Source organism: Spodoptera frugiperda, chromosome 11, assembly GCF_023101765.2.
Source record: "Spodoptera frugiperda isolate SF20-4 chromosome 11, AGI-APGP_CSIRO_Sfru_2.0, whole genome shotgun sequence".
NCBI lineage: Eukaryota > Metazoa > Arthropoda > Insecta > Lepidoptera > Noctuidae > Spodoptera > Spodoptera frugiperda.
The window spans coordinates 3013766-3031237 of NC_064222.1; the positions used below are offsets into that span (position 1 = coordinate 3013766).

The 17472-nt window shown below is 42.0% G+C and overlaps 1 protein-coding gene across 25 annotated transcripts in view; it reads right to left on the reverse strand.

Moving 5' to 3' along the window:
• LOC118274689 (serine/arginine repetitive matrix protein 1) overlaps positions 1-17472 on the reverse strand; it is a 31532-nt gene that overhangs the window by 7069 nt on the left and 6991 nt on the right. For 2 of the 25 annotated variants that reach the window (XM_050696899.1, XM_050696891.1), the window contains exons 2-6: positions 14909-15019; positions 14338-14602; positions 13788-13926; positions 2260-2371; positions 249-353 (exon numbers count right to left, since the gene is read on the reverse strand). In XM_050696899.1, the coding sequence (XP_050552856.1) occupies positions 249-353; positions 2260-2371; positions 13788-13926; positions 14338-14602; positions 14909-15019 (732 nt within the window). The other 23 variants (XM_050696898.1, XM_035592351.2, XM_035592352.2 and 20 more) reach the window with 19 other exon arrangements.

Below are 17472 nucleotides of genomic sequence, written 5' to 3' on the forward strand. Positions count from 1 at the left end.
GCAGATGGGCGCCGCACCAGGCTGCTCACCGCGCGGTAGTCGCTGCCCAGCTGCAGGGGCTGAGGGGGGCGCGCACACCGCGACACAAACTCATACACCTACTTATACTCTACTGTGCTTTGCTAATTATTCAAATCAACATATGGTACTGATACTAAAATGACTGACGTGATCGAAAAAGTCTGCAAATGGCGTATTTGATAACGGGTATAAACTATAAAATAAAGTATGATAGCAGTGTACGTTACCTTAGGATCGACGGCGACCGCTGACTGCGCCGTGGATGACGTCGTGTTGCAACTGGACACAACCTCTGGAGTTGTGATGCAACTAAACGAAATAGCGGAATCGACCTGCGGAAATAGACGCGCGTTAGTGCCGGCCCTGGCTGGCGTACTCAATACTACATCATGCATTCAAGAGTAGTGGGAGGCCTACCTCTTTACTGGTGATAGCAGGCACCTCGGAAGTGTGCGATATATTTTCATTAACGTTGTTATTAAAGAGATTTTCAAACAGTAGTACTTTAAGGATATTTTTATCTAGTGCACTTTTCTTCGCATCGCTACTGACGGCTTGTTCTGAGGTGCCGCCAGAAGCTTTTTGTTTTTTCTTCTTAGTATTGTTGGATTTGTTATTACTTTTAGAAACAATAGGATTAACATCTTTACTATTTTCTATTTGAAGTGGCTGGACAGAAATGTTAACATTATTATGTGAAGTTAAAGGCTGAGGTAATGTTAAAAAAATATAAGCATTGTTAGGAAGCTGGGCTAAGACGATCTGGTCGTTCGATGTGTTTTGCTCATCCTGAGGCTTGCGGTGACTGCCGGCCTGGCAGTCATGCTCCCCGCACGTCGGCTCCGGGCACGCAGACAATATCGTCTGAACGCTCGTGTCTGTATCTTTATTGGTATTACACGATACAGGTTCAGATACAGCTAAAGTTTCAATTTGGTTCTCATTTTTACAGTCTTGGGATATATACGTAATACTGTTGCCGTCACCCTCTATACTTTGCAGAAATACTTGTTGGTTTAACATAAACTGTTCATATGAACCCTCTATATCACAGATGGTTAGATTTTCTAAATTACTAATATCTAGTTCCTCTATATTACTGATGTTTAGATTTTCTACACTATAGATGTTTAGATTTTTAGGCTTTACTTCAGTTAATTCTATATCTTTACCTGGAGAATGATTATCACTGTCTAGTGTTGGAGTTGTTAGCCAAGATATATCCTCCACTTCATCACACGGGATACAATCGTTAGCAGGCTGATCAAGTGATTGGCTCGACTTGTCAGCATTTGTATCATCAGTGGCATTGTTTGGACTAGCACTTGGACCTGAAGGACCATCCACTTGGTTATCTCCAGGCGGAGTATCCTCTTTTTCAATAATACTATTACAACTTTCCTGCATATCTATAGAATTAATACTTGTGGTATTTTTATCTGTATCTATATAAAAGGTATCTGGAGTTTGTGGCAAAGCTATCTGCCCTATAGTCATACGTCTAATGTTCCTGGGATTTAAATCCGACGGAGTTGGTACTACTAAGTTATCTCCTACTTGTTTCCTATACTTTTTCCTTAAATCTATATCACAATCATCATAGTCATGTTTCGAGTTTCCAACCCTATTCAGTCCATCGTCATAACGACGTACATCTCTAAAACCTCGAGATTCTTTCAGTCTGTTTGGCTCTGGTACACGAGACATAACATTAATTTCTAAATCGTCTTTTAGACCGCCGTCACCACAATTATTGTCATGACTTGCTCCTGCATTCACTGAATGAAACTTGCTTTCCATACTCGTAGTCTCAATGTTATTCTGTTTAGTTTTAATACCCATTGTAGTATTCACAAGCTGTTTCTCTGTTTGAATTTCATTCGTGTAATATAGAGGGTGTGTGTAGGTCGACAAGCCTTTATACCAGTTGTCGACATTTTCGGCCCACAGTTGAGAATTGTCTGTGTGCTTTTCTTTTGGTGTTACGTTTCCGATGTGATCTCCGACAGCCTTATCGGGCCGAGTCGGAGGATTCTGGTCTTCCGTGCCGTAGTGTCGGCACAGTGCGACCGGGCCGCGCGGTCTGACGTTGCGTGCTTCCAGTCCCGGTAGCTCATGCATACCACCACCCTGATCGAGTTGCCTCTGAGGGCGCAAAGCGTTCATGAGTCGGAGTTGTGGTGTGGTGCGGTGCGGACAGACGGGTGGGGCTGGCGGGGTGGCGGGGGGGGTACGCACCTGGTTGGAGGCCGTGGTGGTGGTGACCGCGCGGCCCGAGCACACGCTGCCGCTGCCTATCTCCAGCGTGGCGCGCGCCGTGTACGTCATCGGGAACATCGGCTTATTTCTTCTGTGAACAAATTCCGTGCGGGAGATCACTTTCGTCACCACTCGACATTTTTGTCCGTGTTTATCCAATGTTAGTTACATTTTTGTTTAGGTAGAACGACTACAATGTTACGTTTTATTAAGTACAAGATGTTATACCCGACTTTTTACAGTTGATATGTAATTTAGTGACAAAACGCAGAAGTATTTCATTGTTAATTCCGTTTGGATCTTACCTGTTGAGTAGTTCCATTTCAGCGGGCGTGTTGGCGTCGCTAGCGGAGACTCGCCTCTCGGCCAGCGGCGGCGGGTTGACGCAGCGCACCGTGGCCAGGTACCCGGCGCCACGAGCTGGCTCCTCGCTCAGCAATGACGCTGTACAAACAAGTAGGAACATTGTATGGTAAGGAAAATGTGTTCATTTTTTTCTACTCCATACATGTATTTCCTCAATATTTATGGACAATGTATGTATTCATTGTCCATAAATAGGGGTAACAGGGGTATTGTGACTGTGAGTTGAGGCGGGCGGCGCGCCGGCGCCGGCGGGCCCGCGCCCGCTGTGGTTCTCGCGCCAGGCGCTGTCGGCACAGGGCCAGCAGCACCTGCGCCACCTGTACACGCACCGCTACTGGGACTGCAAGCGGCGCCAGGACTGGAGCGCCTGCCCCGACATCTTCTAGCCGGCGCCTCCGCTCTCGGTGGGAGACGTGTCACCGGATCGAGTCTCAGTCGTCAGTGTCGCTCTAGGCTAACGTCGTTTTCGTTTTGCCATCACATTATGCGTTGGAAGTTTTACTCATTCCATATTAACTGTGGTTGTTTTTATTATTTATTGTTATTTTTCAAAATTAGTTTATCGTACGGTTAACGTGTACATAATTCTTATTTATGACGCTATCTCAATTTCCACGCGACTCGTGGCCTACTAGTTAAGTTGTTAGCTCTTAGACATTTGTGAGCACCGCTTTTGGTCGTACGTATTGAACGTTTCAAGGCTTCACTCATTACAACTAACAACGAAAGTATTTCACTCACATAATCGAAAGTAACGGGCTTATCATAGTGTTCCGACTAACATTGACTTGTGCTTGTAATCCAAACATAAAGAACCCAAGAGTTGTATTCATAAAATGGTCTAGGACTGGGAACGAAGGTTATTCATCAGTTACAAACTGAATTCTATTATGAAATTTCCTTTAACTAATCCCACTTCGGGTCTGGAATATTGTCTTAATTTAGTTGTATATTATCTTCTGTAGAAGCCAAGAAAATTAATAAGTAGACGTGATTATTAAATTATATAAAATCAGGTGCTTCTAATGGACAGGTTTCAATTTTAATCAATAAAATTTATTCATTGCTACTAATCTAGAAAGTGACAAATGTCTAGCGGGCATTAAACGAAGCTCTTTACGTCCTAATAGAAAATGTCGCGTCGTAAAACGTATCTTTTAATGCCTTATTGTAAGTGTTAAAAATGAACACAAGTTGATATCAGGCGACGCGGCGCTAATGTGACCGGGATCAGCTGACGAGTGCGCTGCGACTCTTGGTATCAACTTGTAGTGATCTAGAATATTTTGTAAGGTCTATTACAAATGTACATTTTCAAGTGGATGTAAGATAATTTGTTAATATTTTTATTATAATAGAATGATATTTGAATACGAAGCCATAAACATCTGTATCATGTTGATTATGAAAATAAAATATTATGTCACTGAATATTGTTGTTGCTAATCCCTAGTACCTACCATACATTTATAAGACAAAGATTTTGTATTTTCAACATTTTATTAAGAAAACGGAAACAGTGAAAAAGTACATAACTGTAAATTGCAGTTGGTTACAATATTGTTTATAAACAAATCTTTTACAGTTAAAATCGGTACTAAGTTTTTACTCTATTCACATTTACAAAGGAATAACAATAATAAAGGGAAAGTTGCGAACAAAATTGACATTATTGTCGCGCCTTTATAGCCCTGTGTACAGTCGTGGACAAAACCTTAATCACTTATTAAATAACTTTTAAATTAATATAACATCTACACAGTTAATGTAGGTAAAATTAACTCTCACTCCAGTATCATACATTTATAGCAAACATCGACCAAAAACTAGGTAATGCCACGACTGTCAATGAAAATTAATATTCAAAACAATATTTTTAACTTTTTGTAAGAATTAAAATAGGGTTACTCGAGTATCGGGCCCAACTAACAAAGTAAAAATGCAAATATAAAAGACGTCGTTCTGTCGGATGAAAAACACGTAAGGAAAACATCACAAAAAAAAATGCGCCATTATCATTCGCTATGTATCTAATATTATGTAGTTTTACATGTTTCCTATTGGTTTGTTTAAAGCGAGTTGTAACACCAAAGCCAGTCTGGTGTTACAACTCTCTCACGAAAATTAACAAAGAAGTTTCGATTGTCTGTAGTAAAGAAGTGAGTAGAAGCTATTGATTGATTATACCCCGAGATCAGCTCAATCTGCTAGTCAGATAAAATAATCTCTAGTTTCTACTAATTTCCTGTTCTATGGAAAGCATTAAAAGGTAAGGGTTTCATCAACGTCGTCTTTTAATATCAATTAAAATAAAGGACTGCATCACAATGTCCGATTAAAATCTGCTAAGCACATTTCCTGTAGAAAATACGGAGAACTTTCCGTCAACTCAACAGACACTCGATCATTGTGAAACAAGCCCTAAAAATCGCTACAAATAAAGAATAGAGTAAAAACCTAGAAGAATTATTAAACAGTTAGATGCAAAGCAGATAAATAAAATTTTCATATTGGTACATATTATGATACAGAACGTTTGTCACATTTTCTGAACAAATTATTCCATGGGAGCTACAGGAAGGAGCAGGAACTAAAAATTTTAACCGACATTAAAATGGTAGTTGCAGTGAGAAATTACTTATTTATTCAGAAAATGACACAATCGTAGAAAACTTATGTTTCAGCATTAATTTATTTATACATTTACACTTCGCCAAATAGCTTTCCTAAGCAATATCACTCCATTACCTAAACAAAATAATTACATATATTTCAGCTCAAGATAATTAATTTTAGCTCATCCATACTTTAATTATATTCTCTTATGTATATTTTTAGATCTCCAGATACTTGGCATAAAAAAATATTCAAGTAGCTTTTAAAATACGATAAAATTAATATTATAAATGGTTATGTTTTCAGCATAGTAATTGCAATACATATTATTAGGGCGGCATACGCCTACGGCGCTTAGCATGGCGCACCACCCCGCTGCGTCGATTCCTACAGGGACCCTGGTCTAGCATCAGATTCTATGTACATTAACATGTCAATTTACCAACTTGTGCCAAGAAGTCTAGCAATTTAAGAGAGACACCAGCTATTCCTTCACACATTGAAAACGTAAACGATGACATATTTGTATTAGAATCAGTAAATATAGAGGTCGACGAGAGTCAGTGTGAACTGACGCAGCGGGCCTGCAGGCGCGGGCGCTCGACTTGTGGCCGAGCCACGCCCCTTCATAAGTCTGTTCCGTGTGTAGTCACAACATCCAACTTAGAGATATTTTATCTACAACGTCTAGGATGCACTAAAACGATAAAATCCGATAATTTTCTGAATATCTATATACATATTTTACAAGGGAAAGAAATAATAAATAATTTCTATACCTTTGATATGAGCTTCCTCTCAGTACATTGATATCAATCTCAACAATATTTAAAACATTATCTCTCTGAAATTAAAATGAAATTAATGTACACTATATTTACAATGTTGTGGCCGTTCATACTGATTTATGTAATGACGAATCATCCAACCAAATAAGTGACTACTTGTATATACTATGAAAGAAAGCTAATGAATTCGATATCTCAGCTTTTTATTTGAATGGGCCCTAAGCTCATATAGTAGTCATTACTTAATTACATCAGATCCTTCAGCATTAGATATCATTTGTACTAACTTGTCTGACAGATGATACAGGGATAGCTACATATACAATATGGAAGACATAGACAAGTGATTGCATTGATGCATTGTATAGGAAAGGTTGGGGTACTTCTACCTAAGTTTGATTAGGGGTGTACTAATAAATGAATAATTATTAAATGAGGATACAGTTATTAAAAATTCTCGAAGTTTTTAATATACATAAATGCACTGTCACTTTTTCTTGATAGGTAACCAGATATCAAACAATTTTGAGCACAAACTAATCTTAATCACTAAGTCTTAGAAAAATCTGATGTAATTATCCTCAAATAATTGGGGGAGTAAAATATATCATGAATAATGTTTTCGTAGAATTTCTTTAATGTGAGCTTGTTGGCGTTTACTCATTTACATCAATAATTGTATCAATGAGATTATTATTTGATGAATCAGACATTCTTGACGAGAAAAGGTCTTACATAGGTAAAAGTTATTAAAATGTATGCCCCATGTAAGAAGGCATGCCAAGGACCCTGATATAGTGGTAGGTATAGTAAAAAGCCAATACAAGACTAATTTTATATCTCAGTAAAATTAGAAATGCTCATTTACTTATTTATGCATGAAAGAATAATATTATCCTAAGTCGCGTACTTCTCATAGGAATATATATAAACTTTTTTTTTAGGTTTTCTTGTCGACTAGTTTTATGTCAAATATATTCTGGATCCGAGATCCAAAGCAATTACAGTGAGGCTCGCTTGCATGCCCACTCACTCATTATCATTTAATTTATTTACTGCTCAACATAACAAAAACACATTGCTACCAGACTGAGTCCGACAGGATTATGTTTCAGTATGTATCCAGCGAGTTGTCATGCACGCAGGCCCTAGCAAGAAGGTATGGACAATGTTTTGGTATAAAAATAAACGATCACACTAAACCTTTGTTACGTAAATGCGACTTTTCGTAAAATTGACTATATTACACAATAATTATAATAATTCTCACTTTACGTTTGGAGCTACTTTAAATAAACCATGATTTTTTTCATACCGATGATATCACTCATCGCGCGATTCCTACAGTAGTCAATGCATTTTTTATATTTTCGAAAGAAACTGGTTTAAGTATAAGATATTTAACTTAGGACGTGAATTACGTTACTGTAAACAAGTATCCACACTACGATGAATTTGAATGACTTCTTAATGACTACAAGTGTTTGGTCAACCATTTTAATTTGTCATACAGCAGTTAGTTAGCATGACAATAAATGAACAACGCTAACGCCGGCGTTGAGTGCGCCGTCCGATAGCTTTTAGTAATCGCATGTACATAACATACATCCACATGTATACAATATTTAGATGTTAAATTTACATATAGAAGCAGTATGTCACTTGGTCACGATCTTACTAAGGATTGAAATTCAAATTTTATGTACACTCGAATTATACGAGAAAAAATAAATCACACAGCTAGTGGTGATATTACATGACTTACATATTATATGATCTTTAAATAAAACTTCTAACTTACACATTTTCAGTATAAACTGAGTCGTAGTAAGAGCATGTCCAAGCGTGGTCGCGCCGCCTCTAGTATGCCAGTTACTTCTTATAAGATCTTTATTTTATTTACAGTAGATAGTATCTAATGGTAAAACTTAAAAATATATAACAAAATAGACTTGAGTGGCTAGTTAGAAAAATCTGCCAAATATTTGTGATTACAGCATAACAAAAGCATAATAAAATTCAACAGAAACAAAATAATACATGCCTCTCCAACTGGAACTAAACATGAGTAATGTTCGTCTGGCGCGCCGCGACACGGCAGTAGCGTGTGTACCGCTCCACTCTACACTCACCAATCACCACTGCACTGAGATCTTTGACAGAACCACTCAGGCAATTTTGTACTTGGCTATTAGTCCAGTCAAGGATATACAAACTGTGTTATTTCTATCTGGTACATTCACACAAATAATTTAAAACTTAAAGCAGGGTGACAGGGTGTTAATACACAGAAAATGCAAATAACACTTGTTTAGTGATACATCCGTTAATATAAAGCAATAGTGACTCTCACCCACACAATGATGTTGCATTCTATGTAACATTCAGCAAAACAGACCTCGCGCCAGACCATAAACTAAAATTACATCATCCTCTAAATTACTTTAACAAATAAAGATTTTTAAAGTGCAAGTTGAACCGTTAAATGCTTATTGCCACTTTTCTTACTTGTAAGCAAAATAAAATTTCATTTAACCACAGCGAGAACACCAGGTTAATAGTGTAATCACTTCATTTGAAAGTTTAACGAGATATCGATCAGTCGCATCTACGCATCACAGTACAACTTGGAAAGGGAGGCTGCGCTCCTGCACTGCCCGCCCTCCACTCAATACACGACGCATCCCTCCAACGAGTCCGACACTTCACACTACACTCCTTACTTGGCCATTGTGGATGCACATCACACTAACATCGTCATCTAACCCGCACCTCATACGTTATTTGTCTCGAGGACACCGCGGAATGATTCAACTTCGTGTCAGTTTTTTTTTCTTTTGTAAATTAGGTTTTTTATTTAATTTTTTTATAGTAAAATATAGCTCGAACACTCGCGAGAATCGACGGTCCGACGATCTACGCCGACCGTCGGGTCGCGCTCGACTCGGCGCCATCTCCTCAGTCGGGGCCGCGCGGCCTACTACTACTCGCTGTAGTAGCGCACCTTGCCGGCGCCGCAGCGCAGCACGTCGTCCCACGCCGCGCCCACGTAGTCCACGATCTGCAGCAGCGCCGCCGCGTCCGGCGCCGTCGCCGGCGGCACGTAGCGCAGCGCGCTCAGCCCCGCGCGCACCGCCACCGCGTCCGCCGCGTCGCGCACCAGGTCGCAGCGCGGCCGCGCCAGCGCGCCCAGCGCCAGCTCGCAGCGCGGCCGCCGCGCGCCGCCGCCCAGCAGCTGCTCGTTGAGCTCGAACCCGAACGTGACGCCGTCCATGTCGCGCGGCCGCGCGCCCGAGTCCAGCAGAATGACGGCGGGGCGCCGATCCGCCACAACGTCGGGGGCCGGCGCCTCGGCCGCGGCGCTGTCGGCCGGTGGCGCGGCGCGCTCTTTGCGTCGCAGCGGGGGCGCCTTGTCGCGGCGCCGGGCCGCCTGGCGGGCGTCCAGCGCGGGATACCCGTCAGCGTCGGCGGGAGCGGTAGCAGGCGGCGCTGCGCCATCGCCGTAGAAGTTACAGGACTCGATGAGGTCTGGGATGTTGTGCCGCGTGCGCGCTATGTCGGCGTAGGAGGCTTGGGTGGGCGGGGGCGCGGCGGGGGGCGCGGGCGTGGCGCTGGGCAGAGAGTGCACGGAGTCCATGTCGTCGTTGGAGTCGTTGCTGCGGTCGGAGGGGGGCGCGGACTCGCGGCGGGGGCGCGGCGAAGGAGGGCGCGTGCGTCGCGGTGCGGGTTCTGGTTCGTCGGTGCGACGGCGCGGTTTGCGCTTCTTGGTGACGGTCTGGAAGTCGGTGAGCTCTGCGGCGGCGACGGGGCTGTCAGTGGGGTGGTCGTTGTAGAGGATGGAGTCGCGCGCGTCGTCTCCCCAGGAGCGCCGCTCGGCCTTGTTGGGTACGTCGCTGCGGCGCTCCTTCTTGTCGCTGCGCAGTGGGGACTCGGTCGCGTCGGTGAGGTCTTCTATCTTAGTGCGAGATAGTTCCTCCATAGAGGTAGCTCGTTTGATTTTATTTTCTTTATCTTTGCGTCGCTCAGTGGAGCGTTTCTTGCCACTCTTGTCGTCGGAGTCATCCTTGTGCTTGACCCGTCCTAGTTTAGGACCGCGACCATTGTCTGCGTTCGATTCTATAAACCGCAAGAGCTCGTTTACATCCTTATCGCCTTGGTAGCCGTCAATCTGTTGGCAGTCGATAACGGTCTCATTCTTTGAAGACTTTTTCCTCCTAGGCTTTTTGTGTTGACTAGATCCCGAAAGAGGTGAACTGAATCCTTGTACTGAGTTGCCGTTTTCATCTAGTGACTTCTGTAACAAAAGAAAAACATGTTTAACAAACGTATAAACGTATGTATGTAAACTTACAATGCCTAAGGTTAGGATTACGCTAGAAAGTATAAGTAATTATAGTAATAACCTTGTACTCTTCTGGAGCGGAGTTGGCAGTGGCGCCGTAGTTGGGTCGTGACAGTGGCAGTCCGTTGAAGCTGCTGGAGATGACGCTGCGAGGCTGCGCGGACAAACAGACATGCGATGAATGCTCGCCGCCTCCTGACTCTAGCACTAGCCATATCTCACACTAATCACAATACACTGCTACAACAATTCTGCCAATACTGAGCACCAACAATGCTGTTGTATTAAGTGTACGGATATTGCCAATGTTGTTTATATTACGCATCGAGGGGATATTTCATATTCTCTAAGAACAGAATAGACACAAAGAAGGCCATCAGATAAAGTTGCACATTCGCGTAATGCTTGCAGTAAAGCTTGCTCGAGCAGTGATTGCAGCTGTTCGACGATCACAATCACACCATTTGCAAACTTTCTGACATTTTGCATCATTAAAAAAATCTATGGCACTGACAAACTAGTCACTGAAAATTTGATATGCAGCAATACTCGTAACTCTTTGTATTGTATTACCAAGAGTTATGTGCAAACAAATCTTTCGGCCCAGAACTTTCGTCTTTGGGTCGAGATCCGAGGGATGACACTATAGAATTATGACGTATGTTATTAAATTGTAATGAAGTGTATGAAGTGAATCAATGGTCGGTGTGGCAGTGTGGGCTGAAGATAAATAGGAGTGAACCTGTGGAAGCGCGGGCGGGAGCGCGGGAGCGGGCGGGGGCGCAGATGGGGGCGCGGGAGGTGGCGCAGATGGGGGCGCGGCGCCCACCAGGCTGCTCACCGCGCGGTAGTCGCTGCCCAGCTGCAGGGGCTGAGGGGGGCGCGCACACCGCGACACAAACTCATACACCTACTTATACTCTACTGTGCTTTGCTAATTATTCAAATCAACATATGGTACTGATACTAAAATGACTGACGTGATCGAAAAAGTCTGCAAATGGCGTATTTGATAACGGGTATAAACTATAAAATAAAGTATGATAGAAGTGTACGTTACCTTAGGATCGACGGCGACCGCTGACTGCGCCGTGGATGACGTCGTGTTGCAACTGGACACAACCTCTGGAGTTGTGATGCAACTAAACGAAATAGCGGAATCGACCTGCGGAAATAGACGCGCGTTAGTGCCGGCCCTGGCTGGCGTACTCAATACTACATCATGCATTCAAGAGTAGTGGGAGGCCTACCTCTTTACTGGTGATAGCAGGCACCTCGGAAGTGTGCGATATATTTTCATTAACGTTGTTATTAAAGAGATTTTCAAACAGTAGTACTTTAAGGATATTTTTATCTAGTGCACTTTTCTTCGCATCGCTACTGACGGCTTGTTCTGAGGTGCCGCCAGAAGCTTTTTGTTTTTTCTTCTTAGTATTGTTGGATTTGTTATTACTTTTAGAAACAATAGGATTAACATCTTTACTATTTTCTATTTGAAGTGGCTGGACAGAAATGTTAACATTATTATGTGAAGTTAAAGGCTGAGGTAATGTTAAAAAAATATAAGCATTGTTAGGAAGCTGGGCTAAGACGATCTGGTCGTTCGTTGTGTTTTGCTCATCCTGAGGCTTGCGGTGACTGTCGGCCCGGCAGTCATGCTCCCCGCACGTTGGCTCCGGGCACGCGGACAATATCGTCTGAACGCTCGTGTCTGTATCTTTATTGGTATTATACGATACAGGTTCAGATACAGCTAAAGTTTCAATTTGGTTCTCATTTTTACAGTCTTGGGATATATACGTAATACTGTTGCCATCACCCTCTATACTTTGCAGAAATACTTGTTGGTTTAACATAAACTGTTCATATGAACCCTCTATATCACAGATGGTTAGATTTTCTAAATTACTAATATCTAGTTCCTCTATATTACTGATGTTTAGATTTTCTACACTATAGATGTTTAGATTTTTAGGCTTTACTTCAGTTAATTCTATATCTTTACCTGGAGAATGATTATCACTGTCTAGTGTTGGAGTTGTTAGCCAAGATATATCCTCCACTTCATCACACGGGATACAATCGTTAGCAGGCTGATCAAGTGATTGGTTCGACTTGTCAGCATTTGTATCATCAGTGGCATTGTTTGGACTAGCACTTGGACCTGAAGGACCATCCACTTGGTTATCTCCAGGCGGAGTATCCTCTTTTTCAATAATACTATTACAACTTTCCTGCATATCTATAGAATTAATACTTGTGGTATTTTTATCTGTATCTATATAAAAGGTATCTGGAGTTTGTGGCAAAGCTATCTGCCCTATAGTCATACGTCTAATGTTCCTGGGATTTAAATCCGACGGAGTTGGTACTACTAAGTTATCTCCTACTTGTTTCCTATACTTTTTCCTTAAATCTATATCACAATCATCATAGTCATGTTTCGAGTTTCCAACCCTATTCAGTCCATCGTCATAACGACGTACATCTCTAAAACCTCGAGATTCTTTCAGTCTGTTTGGCTCTGGTATACGAGACATAACATTAATTTCTAAATCGTCTTTTAGACCGCCGTCACCACAATTATTGTCATGACTTGCTCCTGCATTCTCTGAATGAAACTTGCTTTCCATACTCGTAGTCTCAATGTTATTCTGTTTAGTTTTAATACCCACTGTAGTATTCACAAGCTGTTTCTCTGTTTGAATTTCATTCGTGTAATATAGAGGGTGTGTGTAGGTCGACAAGCCTTTATACCAGTTGTCGACATTTTCGGCCCACAGTTGAGAATTGTCTGTGTGCTTTTCTTTTGGTGTTACGTTTCCGACGTGATCTCCGACAGCCTTATCGGGCCGAGTCGGAGGATTCTGGTCTTCCGTGCCGTAGTGTCGGCACAGTGCGACCGGGCCGCGCGGTCTGACGTTGCGTGCTTCCAGTCCCGGTAGCTCATGCATACCACCACCCTGATCGAGTTGCCTCTGAGGGCGCAAAGCGTTCATGAGTCGGAGTTGTGGTGTGGTGCGGTGCGGACAGACGGGTGGGGCTGGCGGGGTGGCGGGGGGTACGCACCTGGTTGGAGGCCGTGGTGGTGGTGACCGCGCGGCCCGAGCACACGCTGCCGCTGCCTATCTCCAGCGTGGCGCGCGCCGTGTACGTCATCGGGAACATCGGCTTATTTCTTCTGTGAACAAATTCCGTGCGGGAGATCACTTTCGTCACCACTCGACATTTTTGTCCGTGTTTATCCAATGTTAGTTACATTTTTGTTTAGGTAGAACGACTACAATGTTACGTTTTATTAAGTACAAGATGTTATACCCGACTTTTTACAGTTGATATGTAATTTAGTGACAAAACGCAGAAGTATTTCATTGTTAATTCCGTTTGGATCTTACCTGTTGAGTAGTTCCATTTCAGCGGGCGTGTTGGCGTCGCTAGCGGAGACTCGCCTCTCGGCCAGCGGCGGCGGGTTGACGCAGCGCACCGTGGCCAGGTACCCGGCGCCACGAGCTGGCTCCTCGCTCAGCAATGACGCTGTACAAACAAGTAGGAACATTGTATGGTAAGGAAAATGTGTTCATTTTGTTCTACTCCATACATGTATTTCCTCAATATTTATGGACAATGTATGTATTCATTGTCCATAAATAGGGGTAACAGGGGTATTGTGACTGTGAGTTGATCAGGAAATCAAGTGTTGGATTTCCTATAAAATAACAGTCATACTTAATAGCAATATGCTAGGAAATTATACCACAAAATAAAAATCCAGTAATGAAAATCGACTCTTGAGTGCGTCGTCAAATTGCGACCAGTCCCTGAGGGAAATTTTCGTTACCCTGACTGGGATTCAAGTAGTGTCACTAAGAGAGGGAGCTGGGCAAATTCTCATAAGGGAAGGGATCGATGATGAGTGCTAGTAAGTAGATGTGAATGTTGACTTACAGGTGTCGACCCCGGAGGGCAGGCTGCCGCCGTGTATGGCGCGCGCGGAGACGTTGTGCGCGGGCGCGGGCGCGTGGTGGCGCACGTGGTGGCGGCGCGGCGCGGGCTCGGCCGCCAGCGCCGCCACCAGGTCCTGCAGCGAGTTGGAGTGCGGCAGCGCGCGCCGGCCCCGCGCCCCGCGCCGCGCCCCCGCCCCGCGCGCCCCCAGCGTCCGCGCCGCCGCCTCGCACGCCTGCTCGTCCTGCTCCACCTCCTCCAGCAACTCCTACCAGACACACCGCCGCAGTTACGCATTGTCCACACTTATATTTAGCAATTCACTGCTAATTGCAAAATGTATTTTGTACTGTATTTTTTTTTTTTATATTTATTACTTAACAATTTGGCCTAATCATACATTTTTACTAAAATAAAAAAGTCACGATCGCTAACCTGCTCGTAATTTCTTCATCAATTCAAAAGAAAACCATACAAACAAAATACTCGACAAAAGTTTATGACAAACAAGACGTATTTCAAACAGCGGTTTACGTAAGTTGAAAACGTAATACAAATTATTTTTAGCACTAACCTTAAATAGACTGCTTTTACCCTCTCGGTCTTTGGGACACTTGTATGTGATAGCCTCGTCCAACAGCGCTCGCAATTGTCCGTCGTCTAAAGTCTCTACATGTTTGTTGTTCTGTTGACAAAGATAATGGTTGTTTAATCAATACGGTAATGTTACATTAAGAACTGCTCACGTTGACTGACAAACTAATCTGCGTTATGTAAAAAACAATAATCATCAAAGACCAACAAATAATAATTTAAAAGATCTTTTTTTTTTGTTGAAAATTAACGGAAGGAAACATCTCAGTCTGGTTTAAAGCGAATTTCATATCAAAGTTACGTCGACATTCAGTACGCAAACAGTAAACAATTTATAAAACAATAACCGATCAACATGGTCAGCTCAGCATGTGGCCTGTGCCCTATCAATTAAGCTTATATAATGTCTTATCTCATTTATTCAACAAATTGCTGATAACTACTAGGCCGTGTGAAAAATAACATAAAATTTTGCGCTATTCCAACAAACTTAGCTAAGATTCAGACACAGACGAAATGTTTGTACTGTAGAAGGTTGTAAAATGTGGGTGGATGAGTGTTTGTTACTATTTCATACGACTAATAGATTTCGATAAGACAGAACATAAATAAACCATGACCTGGATTAACACGTAAGATGATTTTATTGTAGCAAGGATCGACCGGCTACTGTAACGGATATAAAATACAAGTGAGCTAGGGCTGATGCTGATTGTAAGCACGAATGGCTAACCGTCAGTGGCACGTATTCATTATTCAGCTCGGTACATCAACCAGACACGATAGCCACGCCACTAACAAGTCACGGGGCTGATGTAATTCCAAACACTAATTAACTTAATGGCGAGCCAGTTTTGTGGTTTATTCAATATCCAAACATTAATAAATGTCTCTTACTAATTACGAATATTTCTATTTATTTACGTTTCTATCTAGCTGATTGAGTTTACCGGTCGGGAATGTAATTTTAATCGACTCAAAAGTGGGAGAATATGTATGTGTGAACACTCAATGTTAAACTATGGCATGTGTCCGTAGTGTGCATATAGCTATCAATTTATTAATCATATTAGCTCTACCTATTCATGCATCCCAGAACAACAAAACGCCGCAATGATTTTGGAATCGAATCTCAATAGATCTATCAGCTTGCGTCTAACATTAACAATTAAGTTATCAATATCCTACAAAGAATACAAATTGCATTAAAAATTACAAAGTACTTTTATGATTTATCATCATAATTCAAACAGATATTTTTCATGCTAACAATGCGGATTTCACGAGAGCTAATACACAATACGTACTCAATACTAATAGAGATAAAACCACGTAACCATCGGATCTCATCTTAAAAGAAACTGACAAACATATGGAAAAATGCCAAAATTCTACCGACAAATACGAGACACACTGTCTAGTCTTCGCGTATTACATTGTTATCCGCAATCCGTAACACTGAAATCATTGATAAGCAATCTCTGTAAGGTTTTATTGCAGTTAATAAACAGGTATTATTAAAAATACAGAACAATCATTTTGTATAATAAAATTGGTTTTCTCGAAAAAATTGATAACTATCTTACAGACAGACAAATAGTATAAATACCTGCGGAAAAACTAAAAATTTCCTAATTTTCTTTCGAGAAATAAAAAAAAATGTCTCCTACAAGGACGACGACCAATTCGATTCAAATAACACTCAATTCGTATTTTTAAACGGTTCTATTTAAAGCAAAACCAAGTTATTATCTACTAAGCCGTTTTATGATTATTTATGAATCATATGCGCAACCAGCATTAAATTTATTGGGCACTTCAAGTGCGAAAATGAACAAGGTTAGCGGAGGGTGAACGGATATCTAAGAGATAAATTTTTGTCGACTCATTTGTGAATATAATGGTAAAGGAAGCTGATTATGACGGGAAGAAAATGTTCAGTAAACAAGCTTGATTGCTCTGGTAATGATTGGCACTCGAGAAACAAGGCTTTATTTGCACAGAAAGCAATCTGCTCGCTAGATAAAGGCCGAACCGAGTAAAGAGAAGTCAAGAATATCGATGTCAATCCCATACATTGATTTATGCTCTTTACTGTGATTAAACTAGTGTTAATGTTATTTCGCTCATACCACTATAAGAAATAAACAAGGATAGGAAATCAACTACACAAGTCGTTATAGTTAAATCTAGATTGTATAGAAAGACAAAGCGGTTTACATGTAATGAAGATTGATGTGAAGCTAAAGAACGGGCAGACAAGAAAATTACAGCTTCATCTCTACACTGTATAAAGAAGAGAATAATCGTAGGAAACTATTACCTCGCTCCCGGTATCGACGTTGCCCCGATGAATATAGGTAAACAAATAATTGCATGCCCGGTGCGATGAGTGAAAGGATTGACGTCATGAAATCTGTGCGTCCTACAGCGCCCGCACGAGCCTCTCCGGTGAGGTCAGGGTCGGGCCAGGAGCGCCGAGAGACGGGATCGATGGCGCGCCCTTGTCCCTCGTATTAACAGTTTCCCGTCCCCCGGCCGATA